Genomic DNA, 19240 nt, shown 5'->3' on the forward strand with positions numbered 1-19240 from the left:
CTGGAGATCACCCGAGCGTGCTCAGGAAAACCTAAGCAACAAGTATACTCCCTCATCACTAATTATAATGATGTTCATCTGGGTTGTGTGTCCACATTTAAAGCAGAACACAAAAGGCATCCTGCAAAACATTTTTTCCATTTCTTTCTAAAACTAACCCAAGACAGAACCCAGACAAACCAGTTAATAATTCACTTGAGTCACTTGTTGCTTCTATTTACATTAGTTATGCAGTGGCTCCATGAATCCATTTTTTTGTTCCTAATGACAGCAACAGATCAGAGAAACAGAATGTACGAACACCAGTGCCTTGGGCCTCATTCAGACATCAGAGATTTTTTTAATGTATGCAGCAATGGTGTCATCAGTGTTTTTGATAGAATTTTCATCAGTGTTTGGTCTGTGTCAGTTTTTGCCATCAGTGATTTTCACATGTGCAAAAAAATATATATAAATAAATTGCAGAGCTTCTCCTACACAACACTGCTGATCATGGAGAGCAAATGGATGGGACACGGATGCCATTTGTGTGCTGTCCATGATGTTCATGGATCTGTAGACATGTTTGAGTTATTTTCATCCAGCTGAAAGGGAGAAACTTGTACAAGCAAGAGGAAGAGAAGACAGGCTAAAGTTGCATCTGAATGAGAGACTGCAGCGTTAGCTAGGAGAACAGTTCTGTCAATGATGTAGAGTATCATTTACTGCAAAGTCAGGGGAATCATGGGAAATGTAGGCTGCATTATGGGGACTATATCAGAAGGAAAGAAAGAGTTAACATGGCAGGCAACTGAGAAATGGCTCATCAACTAAAAGAGGCATACACAAGACCTACACAAGAGCCTATATATTGTGCCAATAAGCTGTGTATCCCAACAACATCTTGCATAACTACGGCCAGAGCAGTAACTTCTGGGGCTAATTTTACATTATTTTTCACTTGCTCTTTATGACTAGGCTTTTCTTCCCAATGGCAATTCTTCCCATGGCTTTCAGTATCACCTCTATGCTGACGACACACAGATCTACATCTCTGGACCAGATATCACCTCCCTTCTAACCAGAATCCCTCAATGTCTGTCCACTATTTCATCCTTCTTCTCCGCTAGATTTCTGAAACTTAACATGTACAAAACAGAATTCTTCATCTTTCCCCCATCTCACGTGACCCCCCCAACGAACCTATCCATTACAGTAAACGGCTGCCCACTCTCCTCAGTCCCACAAGCTCGCTGCCTCGGGGTAATCCTTGACGCTGATCTCTCCTTCAAACCACATATCCAAGCCCTTTCCACTTCCTGCCGACTTCAACTCAAAAATATTTCACGAATCCGTACATTCCTCAACCAAGATTCTGCAAAAACCCAAGTCCATGCCCTCATCATCTCTCGCCTTGACTACTGCAACCTCTTGCTCTGTAGCCTCCCCTCTAACACTCTCGCACCCCTCCAATCTATTCTAAACTCTGCTGCCCGAGTAATCCACCTGTCCCCCCACTATTCTCCGGCCTCTCCCCTCTGTCAATCCCTTCACTGGCTCCCCATTGCCCAGAGACTCCACTACAAAACCCTAACCATGACATACAAAGCCATCCACAACCTGTCTCCTCCATACATCTGTGACCTCATCTCCCGGTACTTTCCTACACGCAACCTCCGATCCTCACAAGATCTCCTTCTCTACTCCCCTCTTATCTCCTCTTCCCACAATCGCATACAAGATTTCTCTCGCGCATCAGCCCTACTCTGGAACCCTCTACCACAACACATCAGACTCTCGCCTGCCATCGAAACCTTCAAAAAGAGCCTGATGACCCACCTCTTCCGACAAGTCTACAAACTGCAGTAACCACCGATCTACCAAACCGCTGCATGACCTGCTCTATCCTCACCTACTGTATTCTCACCCATCCCTTGTAGATTGTGAGCCCTCGCGGGCAGGGTCCTCTCTCCTCCTGTACCAGTTATGACTTGTATTGTTTAAGATTATTGTACTTGTTTTTATTATGTATACCCCTCCTCACATGTAAAGCGCCATGGAATAAATGGCGCTATAACAATAAATAATAATAATAATAAAAGGCAGAGACTCAGAGTGTGGCGCTAACTTCCAACACTTGCAGCACATAGTCTGCCAGATGCTCTTCCACCACCGAACCTGCCCCCTAAAACAAATGATGCTCTCTAATAGGCAGCGACCAGTACATTTTACTGTTGGATATAGAAGTGTACATTTTATAAATTATAACAGAACAATATAGTAAAGATAGACCAAGCTTGTTATTGGGAAAAGGCCTTTTTAAGTGCCATCTTTATTTCATTATTTCTGAGGCTATATATTATAGGGTTAAACAAAGGAGTAAACACGGTGTGTAGTAAGGAGACCATCTTATTAATAAGTAAGGTGTGTCCTTTAGATGGGATCATGTATTTAGCCGTAAGTGTGCCGTAAAATGTTCCCACAACAATAAGATGACTACTGCAGGTTGAGAAAGCTTTCTGTTTGCCAGTTGTTGTTGGTATCTTTACTATGGTGTGAAAGATATAAGCATAGGTGCCAACAATAAAACCACATGGGCAGATAAACATTGGCAGAGAGAACAGGAAAACTTCCAGTTCTACAAAAGACGTATCCGAACAAGAAAGCTTCTGAAGAGGGAAAAGGTCGCAGTAGAAATGGTTAATGATATTGTCATGGCAGAAGTTAAAGTTTGATATCGGTAAGACTATACTAAAATTCAGTGTCAGACCCAGCAACCATGGACATAGTGAAAGGCATATTCGACACTTCAGGTCCATAATACTAGAATATCTTAAGGGGTTGCAGATGGCCAGATATCGATCGTAGGACATCACTGGAAGTAGAAAACATTCAGTAACAGTTGTACCACTGAAGAAATATAACTGGGTTATGCATCCGAGATAAGTAATGTTCTTCCCTCCTAGAAGAATGGCTCCCAGCATGTTGGGAAGAGTATTTGTAGCAATCACAAGGTCAGATAGAGAAAGATGACTTAAAAAGTAATACATGGGGGACTGAAGCTGGGCATTGACTGACACTAACACAATGATAAGAAGATTTCCCATAAGGGTAAATAAATAGATGATAAGGAAAATAATGAAAAATACAATATTGAAGCGGTGAAAGTCTCCGAAACCCAATAGAATGAATTCTGTGACTCTTGTTTCGTTCTTCACAGACATCATGTGAGATGGAGGCCCCAATCCTGGTCTGGAATAAAGAAGCAAAGTATAGTGACTACATAGCTGATTAACCCCTTCCCGCAAGACGTGGTATCAGTAAAAATTACAGCTTTCCTGTACAAAAAAAGAATAAAACCTCATATAGCTCTATATACAGAAAGATAACAAAGATATGGATGTCAGAATGTTGTATCTAAAAAAGGAGATTTAAAAAAAGTAATTGTGCAAAAGTAGAAAAAACATAACAAATCCTTATATACGTTTGGTATTGGTGGAATAAATAAATAAATAACACTAATTGGTGAATTGTGTTAACATTTTATTTTAGTAAGTATAGAATTGCTGGGTTTTTTATTTTGTCTCCAGAAAGTTAATAAAAGTGATAAAAATGTACATTCGACACCTGTACTTAGTTTTTCCCTACCTTTTACTATTCTTTACCGTTTTGTTTGATTGAATAATGGCCAGCAGTAATTTTCTTCAGTGCACAGTTTGCAATATATCTGCATAACTGGAGCAGGAGTTCTCGGATGAACACCGCTATGGTAGATGTAGCATGTTGCTCACCTGGAAGATCTTATTAGAGATCTGGAAAAGAAAAATGTTACATTGATGGCAATTGACATTGAGAGGAGCATACTTCACACTGAGAAAGCAATTAATGAGGAAGATATGGAGGTTGGAGAAGTGAGAAATGTATTAATTATGAGTGAAAAGAGGTAACGAGGAAGGCAGCTCCTGTTTCTGTACTTTCTGACAATCGGCTCCCACAGTTAGGCAGCGGGAATCCGGCAGCGGGGGAATCCACCTGTCAGCCAGACTGGAATACTTGGAAGCATTTAAATAGAGCAGGGTATCCACAAACAGAGAGATGGTGAGGGAACACTTAGCTAATTTAAATGAATTTAAATCTCCTGGTCCAGATGAATTACATCCTAGGGTACTGAAAGAGTTAGCAAAGAAAATTGCAGAACAATTAGCCAGGATCTATGAAAAATCCTGGAAAACAGAAGAAGTCCCAGAAAATTAGAGGGTAAATATTGTCCCTATCTTCAAAAAAGGAAAGAAGACAGAGCCAGGAAGTTACAGGCCAGTGAGCCTTACTTCTATACCAGGAAAGATATTTGAACAAATTATTAAACAACATGTAAGTACTTGGATAATAATACAGTAATTAACCAGAGTCAGCATGGGTTTGTAGCAAACAAGTCATGTCAGACTGGGTAGATCAGGGAAATACGGTAGATATAGTATATCGCGACTTGAGCAAAGCATTTGATAAAATATTTCAGGCTATCCTTATTGAAAAAATGACAAAGTATGGGATTGACAAGGCTAAGGTTAGGTGGATTTATAGCTGGTTTAGTGATTGTACTGAAAGAGTGGTAATGGTTGCACATCCGATTTGAAAAGTGTTTCCAGTTGAAGTACCACAAGGCTATGTCCTGGCCCCAGTGTTGTTCAACATTTTTATAAATGATCTAGATAAGGGAACTGAAGGTAAACTAATGAAATACAAGGAATGGTTAAAGGGTCTGGGAATGTTTAGCTCGCAAAAAAGAAGGTTAAGAGGAGACTTAATAGCTGTCTACAAATATCTGAAGGGATGTCACAGTGTAGAGGAACCATCAATATTATCAATTGCACATGGAAACATGAGAAGCAATGGAATAAAATTGAAAAAAGAAATAAAAAAAGATACAGATTAGATATTAGAAAAAAAATTGTGACAGTGAGGGTGATCAATGAGTGGAACAGGCTGCCATGAGAGGTGGTGAGTTCTCCTTCAATGGAAGTCCTACCTCATCAACAGAGTTGAGAGGAAAAGAAGCCTCCGGTCTATTGATGCGATGTTAGCAGAAGCAGCTGAAACGCCAGCATTTGCGGTTTTAGCCGCTTCCGGACAGTGACGGGGTTGCACTTCTCTCTATGCACAGATAAGTAACTGAAACTGTGCTGCACCCCCCATATGAATAAAAGACTGAGCCTGCCAGGAGGAATATTAACCTGCATATTAACCCTATGTCTGCAGGCTAACAGTGTTTTTCACATAACAGGTTCCCTTTAAGTTTATATTGGTCAATTGGACTTCCAAATGTATTGCTATAGGTAAAGTCTAGACAATAGAAATTAAACCACACTTGGTTTACACCAACTTTTAGAAAAAAAAGACATTATTCACAAAAAATAAAAATTTAGAATATTTAAATCTGGGAGCTCAGCTCTTGCCTTTACAACCACAAAGAGATGAATGAAAGCTATAAAAAGTAATCAAGTCAACAAATTAAATGGAGGATTTTAGTTATGAGGAAAGACTAAAATAATTAAATGTATTTAGTCTTGAGAAGAGTTAAATAAAGGAGAACATGATTAACTTGTACAAGTACATAAATGGCCAATGCAAAAAATATGGTCAAAATATGTTCTATGTAAAATCTCCCCAAAAGACAAGAGGGCATTCCCTGCATCTGATTCAATCTCCATAGGAGGCAAGGCCATGGAAACTAATAACATGTGGAACAGTTTATTGTTATGTTGTAATGTCTATTGTGTGTACAAGTCCCCTCTAAAATGTAAAGTGCTGTGGAATATGTTGGCGCTATAAAAATAAAATTATTATTATTATTATTATTAATAACAGTTTACCTTAGAAGCTGGGCATAGCGGCTTCCGCTATTTGTTTCAGACAGGGCTTGGATGGCTTTTTTTAGAAGAAAATTACATAAGTACTTTTGTAAACTACTGTGCAAAAGTTTTAGGCAGGTGTGGAAGAAATGTCTCAAATTAAGAACGCTTTCAAAAGTAGAAGTGTTAATGTTAGCAAATAATATCATGTAAGAAATCTAAATCAAATCAATATTGTGTGGTTTGTCTTTAATTCTTCTATGTACACTTGTATAAAGTGAGGGATTTTGTAGGATTATAGGCAGGTTTATGAGTAACCATTTATGCCGAACAGATTATAATCACATCATTTTTGTATATAGGTTGAGATGTCATGAACTGAACCAGCTATGTAGGAGGCTTAAAACTGTGTTAAAACATCAAAAGTCTGCTACAAAGGTGAGGCAGTTTCATGACATAGATCATACATTATGGCAAGACTGTGCACCGCAACAAAGCACAGGGTAGTAATACTATATCAGCAAAATCACTCCCAGAAGCTGGATAGGAAGTCAAGATATGCTCTTTTGAAGAGGCACCAAGATTTGGTCAGGATTAAAAGTCATCAATGTTGAGAAATACAGGTAGATACTTATAAATCATACAATACCGTCATAATACCATCAGGGTGGCAACTGCCTGGCTCCAAATATATTTGGCAGAAGGACCACAACCCCAAACATACAGCCAATGTCAGTAAGAATTATCTTCAGTGTGAGGAAGAACAAGGAGTGCTGGAATAATGATATGGCTATACAGAGCCCTGATCTCAACATCATCAAGTCTGTCTGGGAGTACATGAAGAGTGAGAAAGATTTGCCCAAGCCTACATTCACAGAAGACCTCTGGTTAGATCTCCATGATGTTTGGAACAACCTCCTTGCAGAATTCCTTCAAAACCTGTGTACAAGTCACCCTAAAAGAATTGATGCTCTTTTGGAGGCAAAGATAGGTTACACCAGCTATTGATTTAATTTTGATTTCTCTTTTGTTCTTTCAATTTGCATTTTGTTAATTAAAAAATAAACTAGTTATTACTTCTATTTATAAATGCATTCTTACTTTCCTGCATTTTTCTTTTCACCATTCTTCTGAGGTTGTAAGTCCACCCCACCCTTTCAACCAAGTACTGTATTTTCTACCATTAATTGATCAAAATGTGGTAATATGTTATAACCTTAAAACTCATGTGGCCTGATATTACCTATGATCAACCAAGGAACACAAATTAAGCAATTATATAAAGCTAGCTGAGATCAGGAATAGAGATGAGCGAATTTGATCGGGTTAGGACTTATTTGGCAAGCTTATAGCACTTACTGAATAAAGCCTCTTTCACACTTCTGTCTTTCATCTCCCGTCATAATGCGTCGTTTTGTGAAAAAAACAGATCCTGCGAATTTGGCCGCAGGATGCTTTTTTTCTCTTAGACTTGTATTAGCGACGGATTGTGACGGATGGCCACACGTTTCATCCGTCATGCACTGGATCCATCGTAAAATTGCTGTCCGTCGGGCAGAGAAAACTCACAGAGGAACGTTTTTTCTGCACATCAGAAAATCGCTCAGCGACGGATCCTGCGCTGCCCGTCTTTGGCTATAATGGAAGCTTATAGGCGCAGGATCTGTCCATTACTGTGAAAAGCAGGAATCCAGTGACGGATGCCGTCTTTTCAAACTGTGCGTGCGAGGAAGAATTTCCCGTTAGGGAAATTCTCGCTTGCTCTCTCTCTCTTTTTACTATTGATGCTGCCTATGCAGCATCAATAGTAAAAAGATGTAATGTTAAAAATAAAAAAAATTTAAAAAATCACAATATTCTCACCTTCCGGCATCCCGTGCAGCGTTACCGATGCTCCCTATGCTCCCGGCAGCTGCTGTTCCCAGTAATGCCTTGCGAAATGACCCGATGATGTCGCGGTTTCGCGAGACTACTACGTCATCAGAGGTCATTGTAACTCAAGGCATTACTGGGAACGCCAGCTGCCGGGAGCATCACGAGCATCGGTAACGCTGCGCGGGACACCGAAAGGTGAGAATATTGTGATTTTTTATTTCGTTTTTATTTTTAACATGGGTTGTGTTGTGTATGCGTTTTCACAGCAGAAAACCACTGCGAAGACGCATACACAACAGGTGCACATAGCCTTGACGGGTCCGTCAGAAAAACGGGCCCAGTGCACCCGTTTTTACAATCTGCACAGGATCCATCATTTCAACATTTTGACGGATCCTGTGCAGATTGTAAAAACAGAAGTGTGAAAGAAGCCTAAGCTGCAAAGGGAACCCGGCTTCCTGGATTGCTCCCGATGATCAGCTATTCAGCTCCGCAGCTGCATGGGTCGTGGCTGTGTGACAGCCACAACACTTGCATAGCCTGAGACACATGCAGCTGCGGAGCCAAACAGCTGATCAGCCAGAGTGATCTAGGTATCCAGGTTCCCTCTGCAGCCTATTCGGCAAGCTCTATAGCTTGCCAAATAAGCAGGGACCTGATCAAATTCACCCATCTCTAATCAGGAAGTGTGAAAGGATCACAATCCTAATGATGTACAGAGGTGTCACACACAAATAATGTTTGAAATGATCCAAGTCAAGACAGAAAACACCAGCCTTACATACAGAATTTCTCAGAACACTAATAATTTACTCTTCACACTTGTCACTAAGTGTGGAGAAGAAGGAGGAGCAGATCCAACCATAAAGTCCAATACAAAGGGGAGGTGAAAAAATTGTACGTTTATTAACATTCAGGTGATAAGGAAAATCAGAGCAATGCTGAATAATACCTAAAAACAAGGGGAGCACACCCAAATAGTAACAAATCAGTATTTAGGGGAAAATGAGGTTACGTAGTTATGATGTATTCATTCTTCTTCTCCACATGTTGTATATTCCGACTGTCCTATTAGCATATATATGTAGTCTGGTCCCTCCCTATGTAGGTAGCATACACTCCACACTATTAGGATATATATCTGTCTTCCATCACTACATTAACGGGACCTACCCCCTTCCCTTGTTCCCCATTTACACTTGTCACTAACCAAGGTTGCCAACCCTCGAGAAATTCCAGGACAGTCTGTACAAATAGAGCACTTTCCTCCTGTCCATAAAAAAATTGATGCATCTGTGATTTTTTTTTCGAAGCTTAGAAAATTATACAAATTATTAAGACTAATTATTATCATTTTACAGTTTGTAAAAAATGCAATTAGCGTCTACATATTGGAATTATAGGTTGTAGATATATGTCACGTATGATTTTAATGATTTGCTATACTTTTCCAATGTGTCCATAAAAAATATTTTCAGTCTGCGATTTTTTGATAACTTGTACAGACAAAATAAAAATTCAAGTTGACAACCCTGTCACTGACATTGAGTGACCTTTTGAGGTAGCTTTAGAACAAATTTTAAAATGCTCAGAAAATTCCCCCAAAATATGCCTCATAAAATAGACACATACTAAGAATAATAGTGATTTCACAAACCAGTACTGTGCTTCTAATAAAAATAAGGATCAAAAAAATTAAGAAGCCTGACAGGAAAGGATGCTGCTGCACTTACCATATGGTTTTGTAGGTTTTCGGACTGTAATATCATATGATTTTTATAGGATTTTGCCATTGCTGAATACTATTGTAATTATCTAAGGTGTAATTATAGTATTCCCACCACACAAAGAGAAAAAACATCATTACATGCTAAGCGGTCAACAATATATATATTATTATTATTATTATTATTATTATTATTTATATAGCACCATTAATTCTATTGTGCTGTACATGAGAAAGGGGTTACATACAGGGTTATAGATATCATTTACAGTACACAAATTTACGGTGACAGACTGGTAAAGAGAGGAGAAGACCCTGTCCTTGCGGACTTACATTCTATATACACTATGTGCAGAATTATTAGGCAAGTTGTATTTTGATCACATGATACTTTTTATACATGTTGTCCTACTCCAAGCTGTTCAGGCTTGAGAGCCAACTACCAATTAAGTAAATCAGGTGATGTGCATCTCTGTAATGAGTAGGGGTGTTGTCTAATGACATCAAAACCCTATATATGGTGTGCTTAATTATTAGGCAACTTCCTTTCCTAAGGAAATTGGGTCAGAAGAGAGATTTGACGGGCTCTGAAAAGTCCAAAATTGTGAGATGTCTTGCAGAGGGCTGCAGCAGTGTTGAAATTGCCAAACTTTTGAAGCGTGATCACTGAACAATCAAGCGTTTCATGGCAAATAGCCAACAGGGTTGCAAGAAGCGTGTTGAGCAAAAAAGGCGCAAAATAACTGCCCATGAATTGAGGAAAATCAAGCGTGAAGCTGCTAAGATGCCATTTGCCGCCGGTTTTGCCATATTTCAGAGCTGCAACGTTACTGGAGTAACAAAAAGCATAAGGTGTGCGATACTCGGGGACATAGCCAAGGTAAGGAAGGCTGAAAACGACCACCTTTGAACAAGAAACATAAGATAAAATGTCAAGACTGGGCCAAGAAATAGCTTAAGACTGACTTTTCAAAGGTTTTATAGACTGATGAAATGAGAGTGACTCTTGATGGTCCAGATGGATGGGCCAGAGGCTGAATCAGTAAATGGCAGAGAGCTCCACTCCGACTCAGACGCCAGCAAGGTGGAGGTGGGGTACTGGTATGGGCTGGTATCATCAAAGATGAACTTATGGGACCTTTTCGGGTTGAGGATGGAGTGAAGCTCAACTCCTAGACCTACTGCCAGTTTCTGGAAGACAACTTCTTCAAGCAGTGGTACAGGAAGAAGTCGGTATCGTTCAAGAAAAACATGATTTTCATGCAGGACAATGCTCCATCACATGCCTCCAACTACTCCACAGCGTGGCTGGCCAGTAAAGGTCTCAAAGAAGAAAAAATAATGACATGGCCCCCTTGTTCACCTGATTTGAACCCCATAGAGAACCTGTGGTCCCTCATAAAATGTGAGATCTACAGGGAGGGAAAACAGTACACCTCTCGGAACAGTGTCTGGGAGGCTGTGGTGGCTGCTGCTCGCAATATTGATCGTAAACAGATCAAGCAACTGACAGAATCTATGGATGGAAGGCTGTTGAGTGTCATCATAAAGAAAGGTGGCTATATTGGTCACTCATTTTTGGGGGTTTTGTTTTTGCATGTCAGAAATGTTTATTTCTAAATTTTGTGCAGTTATATTGGTTTACCTGGTGAAAATAAACAAGCGAGATGGGAATATATTTGGTTTTTATTAAGTTGCCTAATAATTCTGCACACTAATAGTTACCTGCACAAACCGATATCCTCCTAAGATAGCCAAATCTAAAAAAAAAAACACTCCAACTTCCAAAAATATTAAGCTTTGATATTTGAGTCTTTTGGGTTGATTGAGAACATAGTCGTTGATCAATAATAAAAATAATCCTCTAAAATGCAAATTGCCTATATATATATATATAGTATGTATATATGTCAACAATACAGTATACAGAATAAATGTTTCACATAAGTTGAGGCCAAAAGTGTTTAGTGGCTGAATGCAGTGCGAAATAAATGTATCTGGAGATTCAATACGTTAATATTTATGAAACCTACCAATTTACCTGCTACTTTTTCGCAAGAATCTTTGTTAGCCAGAGCTGAGAGCTTCTGCAAAGAACTACCCACAGTGGGGAAATTAAGTATTTGATACACTACCGATTTTGCAAATTTTCCCAACTACAAAGAATGGAGAGGTCTGTAATTTTTATCGTAGGTACACCACCTGTGAGAGAAAGAATCTTTAAAAAAAAAATCCAGAAAATAAAAATCACATTTTCTGATTTTTGCATAATTCATTTTCATGTTATTGAATGAAACAAGTATTTGATACAACAGAAAAACACAACTTAATATTTGGTACAAAAACCTTTGTTTGCAATTACAGAAGTCAGACCAGGAGCAGACACAGACAGCTTGGGGCCCCTGTGCAGGAAATGTGTCTGAGCCCCCTCCTTTTAAGGTGACAAAGATTAGATAGATAGATAGATAGATAGATAGATAGATAGATAGATAGATAGATAGATAGATAGATAGATAGATAGATAGATAGATAGGTAGATAGTGTTCGGATATTTAGTTTTCAATGTGGCAGCTGAATGATTTACAGCTACTAAACAGTTGATTACATGTGGGGATTCCCTAGCAACCAGGCAACCCCCACATGTACTCAGGCTGGCTAATAGCTGTAAATCATTCAGCTGAGGTAATGAAAACTAAATCTCCGAGCAGTCATTAATACTCGGAGACCACCTGAGCAAAAGAGTACACTCGCTCATCACTAATAGATACTGTATATATGTAGATAGATAGATAGATAGATAGATATGTAGATATACAGTACAGACCAAAAGTTTGGACACACCTCATTTAAAGATTTTTCTGTATTTTCATGACTATGAAAATTGTACATTCACACTAAAGGCATCAAAACTATGAATTAACACATGTGGAATTATATACTTAACGGAAAAGTGTGAAACAACTGAAATTATGTCTTATATTCTAGGTTCTTCAAAGTAGCCACCTTTTGCTTTGATGACTGCTTTGCACACTCTTGGCATTCTCTTGATGAGCTTCAAGAGGTAGTGACCGGGAATGGTTTTTCTTCTTGGCCCAGGTAAAACGCTTCTGGCATTGTCTATTGTCCATGAGTGGCTTGACACAAGGAATGCCACACTTGTAGCCCATGTCCTGGATACATCTGTGTGTGATGGCTCTTGAAGCAATGACTCCAGCAGCAGTTCACTTCTTGTGAATCTTCCCCAAATTTTTGAATGCCCTTTTCTTAGCAATCCTTTCAAGGCTGTGGTTATCCCGGTTGCTTGTGCACCTTTTTCTACCACACTTTTTCCTTCCACTCAATTTTGCATTAACATGATTGGATACAGCACTCTGTGGGCAGCCAGATTTTTAAACAATGACCTTGTGTGGCTTACCCTCCTTGTGGAGTGTGTCAATGACTGCCTTCTGGATATTTGTCAAATCAGCAGTCTTCCCTATGATTGTGGAGCCTACTGAAACCTAGGAAGCGTTGCATGTGTTTTTTGTTAATTATTCTAATTTATTATTATTCTAATAACTGAGATAAGGCTTTTGGTTTTTCATTGCCTGTAAGCCATAATCATTAAAATTAACAGAAATAAACACTTGAAAAAGATCACTCTGTTTGTAATGACTATACAATATATGAGTTTCACTTTTTGCATTGATGAACTGGAATAAATGAACTTTGTGATGATAATTTAATTTAGTGAGAAGCACTTTTAATATTTAACACTTGTTCAATGCTGGTTGACCACGTGCAAAAAACCCTTTTGTTTTGAGATGCACCTTAGTAATTCTGCCAACATGATATATTAACCTAAAACATATTGTTAGTGCCTGGCATCTTTCACATTTTGCATATAGAGCAATTTTTTTCTCAGAGGCTTAATGGGAATTGCTCACTTGGGATAATTATTGCACACTTCCTAATACATGACACTTGATGGTGGTATAATAGCTATATGTGAGTGCAGCTACCCAGGGTCCTAGTCATTGCAGTAATATCATTCTCCTCTAGGGGGGAGTGATGGTACATTTGAAGGCAAAGAAGGAGATCTCTTTACCAGGTATCACAAACATACAACACATTTCATACTCCAGTCCACCAGGGGAGCTATGCTCCTATTTATAGGGGCACTCTTCACACTTAGGTAAAACTGATGGCCTGAAGAGGAAGTTAGGCAGTCGCTGTCTGAGCTTTGCTCAGGTAGTTGGTCCCAGAATGGGGTGGAAGCCTGTCAGAGGCCTAGATGGAAGGTCACGGCACTGCGCCTGCCCTAAGTGCGGCAGTTCCTAAGAACGGACACGATAGCGAACTGTATTGTAGAGAGGGTGAGAAGAAGTCATAGCAAAAGGAGTGTATATCAGAAGGAGTTCTGCCCTGCACAGACTGCCTCCTTCTGAGGCGCAGGATCCCGGTAGTCGGATCACCGAGGGAGCAACAGTCCTTTATGCCTTGCTCCAGAGACCGACAGGACAGCTAATTTCACGTTACTGAACCGCCCCATACCCAGGAGGCAATGTGGCACCCACGAGAGGCCGGGGCATGATAGAGTCCCTGTAAAAAGCCTCAAGCCACCAATCATACGGGTTTGTCCTATCCATCTAGGGGACAGAGAGAGAGAGATAACATCTAGAACATCTACAACATCTGTGAGGACCTTATGAGAGGCTCAGCAAGGTACTAAACACCAAGGCGCTAGAGGAAGGCTACTGATTTCCACCTGGATAAGGGGACTCTGGATTTTCCTCCAGACCGGCCGGACTCTGCCTGTCCTGTGATCTGGTGCTCTGGACTGTGGATGCTGAAGCCTTCAGTAAAAGGTAAAGAGACTGAAACCTTGTGTCCTCGTTCTTCACTGCGCCTTTCACCATCCACCACCTACACACTGGGAAGCCCTGGGGATACACTTCACCTGTGGGAAGGTATACCATCTAGCTGCAATAACATCACCCCAGCGGACCCCTTACAGCAGCGTCGGTCACCTTGACCGAATACCACAGGTGGCGTCACGAACACTTCCCCTTTAAAGACCTTTCCCCTTCTACACGGACGTCCCTAGGGCCACGGACCGGGTCAGCCACCGTGACATCTCCCTGTGAACCGAAGGACCCAGTACCGAGTACCCCAGCCCTAGACGGGGCGCTCCATCTTTTTGGGGTCACAAACAGGATCTACTTAATCCTGAAAATCGGGTCATGTGCGACTAGAGACTGTGCCAGAACTGTGCTGAACTGTGATTTGCTGAAAGACTGTGCATTGCGTATTGCCGCCAAAATCCGCAATTGCTGCGCTGCATAGAGTGCGAGGGGAAGGAGACGTACCTATGTGGGCGGAGCCAGCCAAAAAGAGTGCAATGCAGAAAAGCGAGTGCCGCGCTGCCGCCGGGAATACTGGAAGTGAAGACGTTGTACAGCGGAGGCGCAAAAGGAGACGCCGGCTTCTATCAGGTTAGTGAGGGGAAAGAGCCATGTCTAATCCGGGAGGGGAGTTGGCGGCGGTCGCAGCCGCGGACCTAATAGCACCCCCGACCTCGCAGCGGATGTGCCCGCAGGCCCAGTGATGCCCCCAAGCCCCGCGGAGAACGCAGCCGCAGCTCCCATAGGCCGGCCAGACACTGCCACCGCTACAACAGCCATCATGCCCTTGTCCATGCCATACATACCTGGAGCAGCCTGGCTCCCGCAATATTCTGGAGAATCGCATACGTTAGCTGACTATAAAGAGAGACTTTGCAGCCTGCTTGAAGTTTATCCCCTGACAGATCATCAGAAAGTTCACATTGTGACGGGCCCACTGCTTGGAGTGGCCCTGAGGGAGGTGAAATCCTGGCCAGCTGCGGATAAAGAGACTATGCAGCGGGTCTTTGCTAAACTTAAAACCACCTTTGACACCCGCACCGCTACAGAAATTAAATTGAAGTTCTATGGGTGCAAGCAGAGGCCGCAGGATAGCCTACGGGACTATGTCCTTAATCTCCAGGAAGCATTGTGGGCAATCAGGCTGGTTGACCCTAACAGTGTGCCAGATGAGGACAAACTCTTAAAAGAGTGGTTCATTGAGGGACTCCTGTGCAACAACCAAAGTGCACCTCCTGGCCATGCAGAATCCTGACCTGGCTTTTGCACAGTTCAAAGACAAAGCTATCCAGGTGCTACAGGAACGGCAGCCCAACTGTGCAGTTCTCCCTAGGCGTCCAGCACTCACGTACCACCAGGAGGTGGCACCATATCCTCAAGTTTTTGCTGAGGCCGATGCCCAGACCCTTGAAGATGATTCTCCCGCCGGACTAAGCCTCCAGCTACAGGAGCTGACCAAGAACATTGCTGCATTAGCCCGGACCGTGCAGTCCCTACAGGAGGCCCCCAAGGAGAAGATCAAGCTGGCTTCCAGACCGGAGGATGTTCCCTGGCAACGACAGAAGGGGATCCCGCCGACCAGAGGCAGAGATCACTATCATCAGGATGGACGACCCATTTGCCGCCGCTGCAATCAGGCAGGCCACGTTGCAAGGTACTGTCATTTAAACAAGCAACCCCTGGGGCAGAGGGCCAATCCCCAGGAGTAGGATGACCAGGCCCACAAAACTGGAGAGCCAAGTACGTTGGAGGACGACCTGTTCTCCCCATTGTGATCGACCGTGTTCTCAGGTGACAACTATGGCTTACGTCCTTTATAAACGTTATTGGGAAGACACCGACATTACTTGTGGCCCTGACTGTTGTGAATTTACCTTTTTGGCTCCCTCTAGTGGTTACTAGTGATTTGACTCTGGGAATGTCTGCCATCCCTTGTATGCTCACCTGGGTCGTTAGGTCAGGGGTGTTGCTATATAAGCTCCCTGGACCTTCAGTTCTATGCCTGGCAACGTTGTAATCAGAGCTAATCTGTTGTGCTCTGGTCTACTGATCCTGGTTCCTGCTAGATTAAGCTAAGTCTGTTTTCTTGCTTTTTGCTATTTGTTTTTGTTTGCATTTTTGTCCAGCTTGTACTTAATCTGTATCCTTACCTTGCTGGAAGCTCTAGGGAGGCTGGAGTTCTCCCCCCGGGCCGTTAGACGGTTCGGGGGTTCTTGAATTTCCAGTGTGGATTTTTGATAGGGTTTTTGTTGACAATATAAGTTATCTTTCTACATTCTGCTATTAGTAAGTGGGCCTCTCTTTGCTAAACCTAGTTCATCTCTGTGTTTGTCATTTCCTCTTACCTCACCGTTATTATTTGTGGGGGGCTTGTATCCAACTTTTGGGGTCTATTCTCTGGAGGCAAGAGAGGTCTTTGTTTTCCTCTTCTAGGGGTAGTTAGTCCTCCGGCTGGGCGAGACATCTAGCGACCAACGTAGGCATGTTCCCCGGCTACTTCTAGTGTTGGCGTTAGGAGTAGATATATGGTCAACCCAGTTACCACTGCCCTATGAGCTGGATTTTTGTACTTCGCAGACTTACTTGTTCCTCTGAGACCCTCGCCATTGGGGTCATAACAGCCAACCCAGTTACCACTGCCCAATGAGCTGGATTTTTGTACTTCGCAGACTTACTTGTTCCTCTAAGACCCTCGCCATTGGGGTCATAACAGTTTGCCAGGCCAGTATTAAATGTTAAATGCATTGCAGAAGCGGGATTATAAGAAAGAAAATTCTGAGTTTTTTTTTCTCTCTCTCATTTTTTTTTTTTTTTTTTTTTCTTTTCCCCTTTACCTCTGAGTGGCTTGTGTTTGCTGCAGACATGAATGTCCAGACCTTGATTACAGGTGTGGACCAGCTTGCTGCTCGTGTGCAGGGCATACAAGATTATATTACCAGAAATCCTATGTCAGAACCTAAGATACCGATTCCTGAACTGTTTTCCGGAGACCGATTTAAATTTAGAAATTTCAGGGATAATTGTAAATTATTTTTGTCCCTGAGACCTTGTTCATCTGGAGACTCCGCTCAGCAAGTGAAAATTGTTATTTCTTTTTTACGGGGCGACCCTCAGGATTGGGCTTTCTCGCTGGCGCCAGGAGATCCGGCATTGGCTGATATTGATGCGTTTTTTCTGGCGCTCGGTTTGCTTTATGAGGAACCCAATCTTGAGATTCAGGCAGAAAAAGCCTTGCTGGCTATGTCTCAGGGCCAGGACGAGGCTGAAGTGTATTGCCAAAAATTTCGGAAATGGTCCGTGCTGACCCAGTGGAATGAGTGTGCATTGGCTGCAAATTTTAGAAATGGCCTTTCTGAAGCCATTAAAGATGTGATGGTGGGTTTTCCCATTCCCACAGGTCTGAATGATTCCATGTCCCTGGCAATTCAAATTGACCGGCGGTTGCGGGAGCGCAAAACCGCAAATTCCCTCATGGTGTTGTCTGAACAGGCACCTGATTTAATGCAATGTGATAGAATCCTGACTAGAAATGAGCGGAAAATTCATAGACGCCAGAATGGCTTGTGTTACTACTGTGGTGATTCTACACATGTTATCTTAGCATGCTCTAAACGTCTTACTAAGGTTGTTAGTCCTGTCGCCATTGGTAATTTGCAACCTAAATTTATTCTATCTGTAACTTTGATTTGCTCACTTTCATCGTATCCTGTCATGGCGTTTGTGGACTCGGGTGCTGCCCTGAGTCTTATGGATCTGTCATTTGCCAAGCGCTGCGGTTTCGTTCTGGAGCCATTAGAAAATCCTATCCCTCTCAGGGGTATTGATGCTACGCCATTGGCAAAAAGTAAACCGCAGTTTTGGACACAGGTTACCATGTGCATGACTCCCGAACATCGGGAGGTGATACGTTTTCTTGTTCTGCATAAGATGCATGATTTGGTTGTTTTGCGTTTGCCATGGTTACAGACCCATAATCCAGTCTTGGACTGGAAGGCAATGTCAGTGTCAAGTTGGGGCTGCCATGGAATTCATGGAGATTCTCTGCCCTTGTCTATTGCTTCTTCTACGCCTTCGGAAGTTCCGGCGTATTTGTCTGATTATCAGGATGTCTTCAGCGAGTCTAAGTCCAGTGCACTGCCTCCTCATAGGGAATGTGACTGTGCAATAGATTTGATTCCTGGCAGTAAGTTTCCTAAGGGGAGACTGTTTAATCTGTCGGTACCTGAACATACCGCGATGCGTTCATATATCAAGGAGTCTCTTGAGAAGGGGCATATCCGTCCTTCTTCTTCCCCTCTTGGTGCGGGATTCTTTTTTGTAGCCAAAAAGGACGGATCTTTGAGGCCTTGTATTGACTATCGGCTTTTAAATAAGATCACTGTCAAATTTCAGTATCCTTTGCCGCTGTTGTCAGACTTGTTTGCCCGGATTAAAGGTGCCAAGTGGTTCACCAAGATAGACCTTCGTGGTGCATACAACCTTGTGCGCATTAAGCAAGGCGATGAATGGAAAACCGCATTCAATACGCCCGAAGGTCATTTTGAGTACTTGGTGATGCCATTCGGGCTCTCTAATGCACCTTCAGTTTTTCAGTCCTTCATGCATGACATTTTCCGGAAGTATCTGGATAAATTTTTGATTGTTTATCTGGATGATATTCTGTTTTTTTCTGATGACTGGGACTCGCATGTGGAGCAGGTCAGGATGGTTTTTAAGATTTTGCGTGAAAATTCTTTGTTTGTTAAAGGCTCAAAGTGTCTCTTTGGTGTACAGAGGGTTCCCTTTTTGGGGTTCATTTTTTCCCCTTCTGCTGTGGAGATGGACCCAGTCAAGGTCCGAGCTATTCATGATTGGACTCAACCCTCGTCAGTTAAGAGTCTTCAGAAATTCTTGGGTTTTGCTAACTTCTACCGTCGTTTTATCGCAAA

The 19240-nt window shown here is 42.0% G+C and overlaps 1 protein-coding gene across 1 annotated transcript; it reads right to left on the bottom strand.

Annotated features, from left to right (window-relative positions):
* Positions 1–2279: 2279 nt before the first annotated feature.
* Positions 2280–3219, bottom strand: LOC143768099 (olfactory receptor 11L1-like). The gene has a single exon (XM_077256786.1). The coding sequence runs from the start codon at positions 3204–3206 to the stop codon at positions 2280–2282; it is 927 nt and encodes a 308-aa protein (XP_077112901.1). The 5' UTR covers positions 3207–3219.
* Between the last annotated feature and the right edge of the window lie 16021 nt (positions 3220–19240).

This window comes from Ranitomeya variabilis, chromosome 4, assembly GCF_051348905.1.
Source record: "Ranitomeya variabilis isolate aRanVar5 chromosome 4, aRanVar5.hap1, whole genome shotgun sequence".
Lineage (NCBI taxonomy): Eukaryota > Metazoa > Chordata > Amphibia > Anura > Dendrobatidae > Ranitomeya > Ranitomeya variabilis.